At 65.0% G+C, this 2431-nt stretch overlaps 1 protein-coding gene across 1 annotated transcript; it reads right to left on the bottom strand.

Annotated features, from left to right (window-relative positions):
- Positions 1-771: 771 nt before the first annotated feature.
- On the bottom strand, positions 772-1686 carry EMIHUDRAFT_459492 (hypothetical protein; the record flags this gene model as incomplete). The annotated part of the gene is made up of 3 exons (XM_005766103.1): positions 772-1116; positions 1290-1432; positions 1503-1686. The coding sequence occupies 3 exons, from the start codon at positions 1684-1686 to the stop codon at positions 967-969; spliced, it is 477 nt and encodes a 158-aa protein (XP_005766160.1). The 3' UTR covers positions 772-966.
- Positions 1687-2431: the final 745 nt, after the last annotated feature.

Here is a 2431-nt window from a genome sequence, read left to right as displayed (position 1 = left end):
GCTCGACACTTGCCGACGTCGCTGGGCAGCTCAGGCCGACGGCGAAGGGAGCTCGCAAATGTTGACGCCTGGCACGGGCACCATCCCGTACCCGTCCCATTGCTGGGGACAGTCCCCCACTTCCGCTAGGCAACAAAAACTCGAATACGGGCAGATGCCGCCGTTGTCGCCGTGGCAGGGCTCCAACCCCTCGGCGGCGTTTATCGTGGAATAGCAAAGGTACTGGTTGGGCTGCGATTGAAATAGCGCCCAGGAGGGTCTTGCCATGTAGATGCCAACCCCGAGCCTCTGCTCCGGGTACGGGAAGCGCGGATCGGTGCAGCAGGAGCCTGCCTTAAGGCACGACGCTGGGGGCGGCGGCGGGGGTGGCGGGCGGGATGGGGGCGGCAACGTTGCTGGGCAATGATAAAGTGCATATGGGGAAATGCACCCCTCCGTAATCGAGTTGGCAGTGCACTTCCAACACCCCCAGCAGTATGGCCAGGCCATGTAGGGGTCGTCAATTTCGCACCCATAGCCAATAGGGCCGCCCAAAAAGGGGTCCGCCGTAGGCCCCCAAAAGTTGCAACAATCAGTATTAGTAGGGCAGCTCTCCTCCTCGGGCGGCGAGCAGTCAGTGAGCGCGACATTGTCGCTTGGACCTAGTCGAGCACTCGAGCTGGGTCCAGTGCGCTCTGCTCACTGCTGCTGGGGGGGTCGGGACCCTCCCCCCCCCCGGCCGCTCCCACGGCGGGGGCGGTATCACAACCACTCCGCACTCGCACAAAAAAAGAACAAACGCCAAGTTGGGCTCGGTTCAATCACGCGTGAGCCGTGGGCGCGCCCCTGTCGCACAAACAGTGGGAGGATTTGTTCCCCATCCGCTCGCCTTTGTCCGGCGCATGTGGTCCAAAACATTGCCATGTGCGCACCTTCCAAAGCACTGACCTCGACAGCAAAGGCGAGGCGTGACAAGCCAAGGACGGATCAGAGCAGCAGCGGCCGCCCCTGCGCTTCGCGTCGGGCGAGGGCAGCCTCGACGGAGCGCACCAGACTGGCCAGATCGGCTGGGCTGCGTGCCAGCCGCTCCAGGTTGGCATCCAAGATCTGGTCGGCAGTGCTGACGGCCTCAAGCACCTGCGCGCGCCCAGTGGCGGCGGTCGATAGCCTGCGTGCGATAGAACAACGCTCCGCACGCGCGCTCCCTCTCCGGTCTCTCGCCCTCGGCTTGTCTGGGTGCGCCATCCACCCCTCCCACAGTGCAACCCACACTCTCGCGGCGCGGGCAGTTCCCAGATACATGCCCTCACGTGGACATCGGCGATGCGCGCGCGGAGCGTCCGGACGAGAAGCTCGGTCGCCGCGTCGCGGGGCAACTCGCAAAGCCAGCATGGCCCGCGCGCACGCGGCACGACCATCAGCTTGACGGCGGCGGGGTCGGAGAGGTTGAGGCCTGGGACACAGGGGCGGGCGCCGTCAGGCGCGCGCGGCCGCGATGCGTCGCGCCCCGAGGCTTGTGACACCGAGCCGCACACTCGAAAGCGGCGCGTGGAACAGGGCCGCACCGCCGGGAGCCTGCCGATCGGCTGCACCGGAGAGGAAGGAAAGCGTGTCGGCGTCGACCAACACGCTTCCGCGCTCGGCGACGACCGCAAACTGCCCATCGGCAGGGTCCTCGCGCGCAACTTTCGCCGTGCTCTCCGGCATCGATGGGTTGAGGGCAGGGGTTTGTTGAGGGCCGCGGCGCTCTTCGGCGGAGCACTTCGCTGTTCCAGGAATTCGCTGGTGAGGCGCCGCGCCATTTTTTTATTTTCGCCCTCCAAGCTCGAGTGTGTGTGTGTGAATACTCACTCACACCAAGCTCGACTCCAGACATCGACCCGGCACCACCGTGCTCCCCTCCCGAGCCCGAGTCGGACGGAGGGAGCCGCAGGGGATCTGGCTGACTGGCTCGATTGCAGCTCAGTCGCCGGACCCGTCGCTGGTTCGCGGCTGCCGCCTTCCCCACTCACCCCACCGTCCGTCGCCCACCCGCCACCGCTCTGCCTGCCTCTCCGCCACCATCGCTTCCGCGCCTCCGACTGCAACAAACAAAGATCAAAGACAAAGTGAGACTGCCGCCGGGTTCACCCGACCTGTGAACGTCCGGTGTGCGCGCATGACCGGTGCGGCCTCCGAGTCGGCGACTAGCGCGCGTCATAAGGTTTTTGCTTGCCTTCCCTGGGGCCCCGTGTTGCATGTCTGACTGTCACTGTGCGATTTCGGGACCCGGGGTTGTGCGTTGATGTGAATCCTGCGCGCGCGGGCCTTCTAGGCCCGCGGGTAGTCTCCCCCCATCCCCAGGGCCTCCAGGGCTCGCACCTCAACCTCTCATAGACCAGCGCACAGCGCCATACCGAGGAATTTAACAAGGCTGTGTATTTTCTTCTCAATAACAAGGCTGTGATTGTCT

Source organism: Emiliania huxleyi, assembly GCF_000372725.1.
Source record: "Emiliania huxleyi CCMP1516 unplaced genomic scaffold EMIHUscaffold_521, whole genome shotgun sequence".
Lineage (NCBI taxonomy): Eukaryota > Haptophyta > Isochrysidales > Noelaerhabdaceae > Emiliania > Emiliania huxleyi.
The sequence above is the reverse complement of the archived record's forward strand: the minus strand, read 5'-3'. Positions and strand labels throughout refer to the sequence as shown.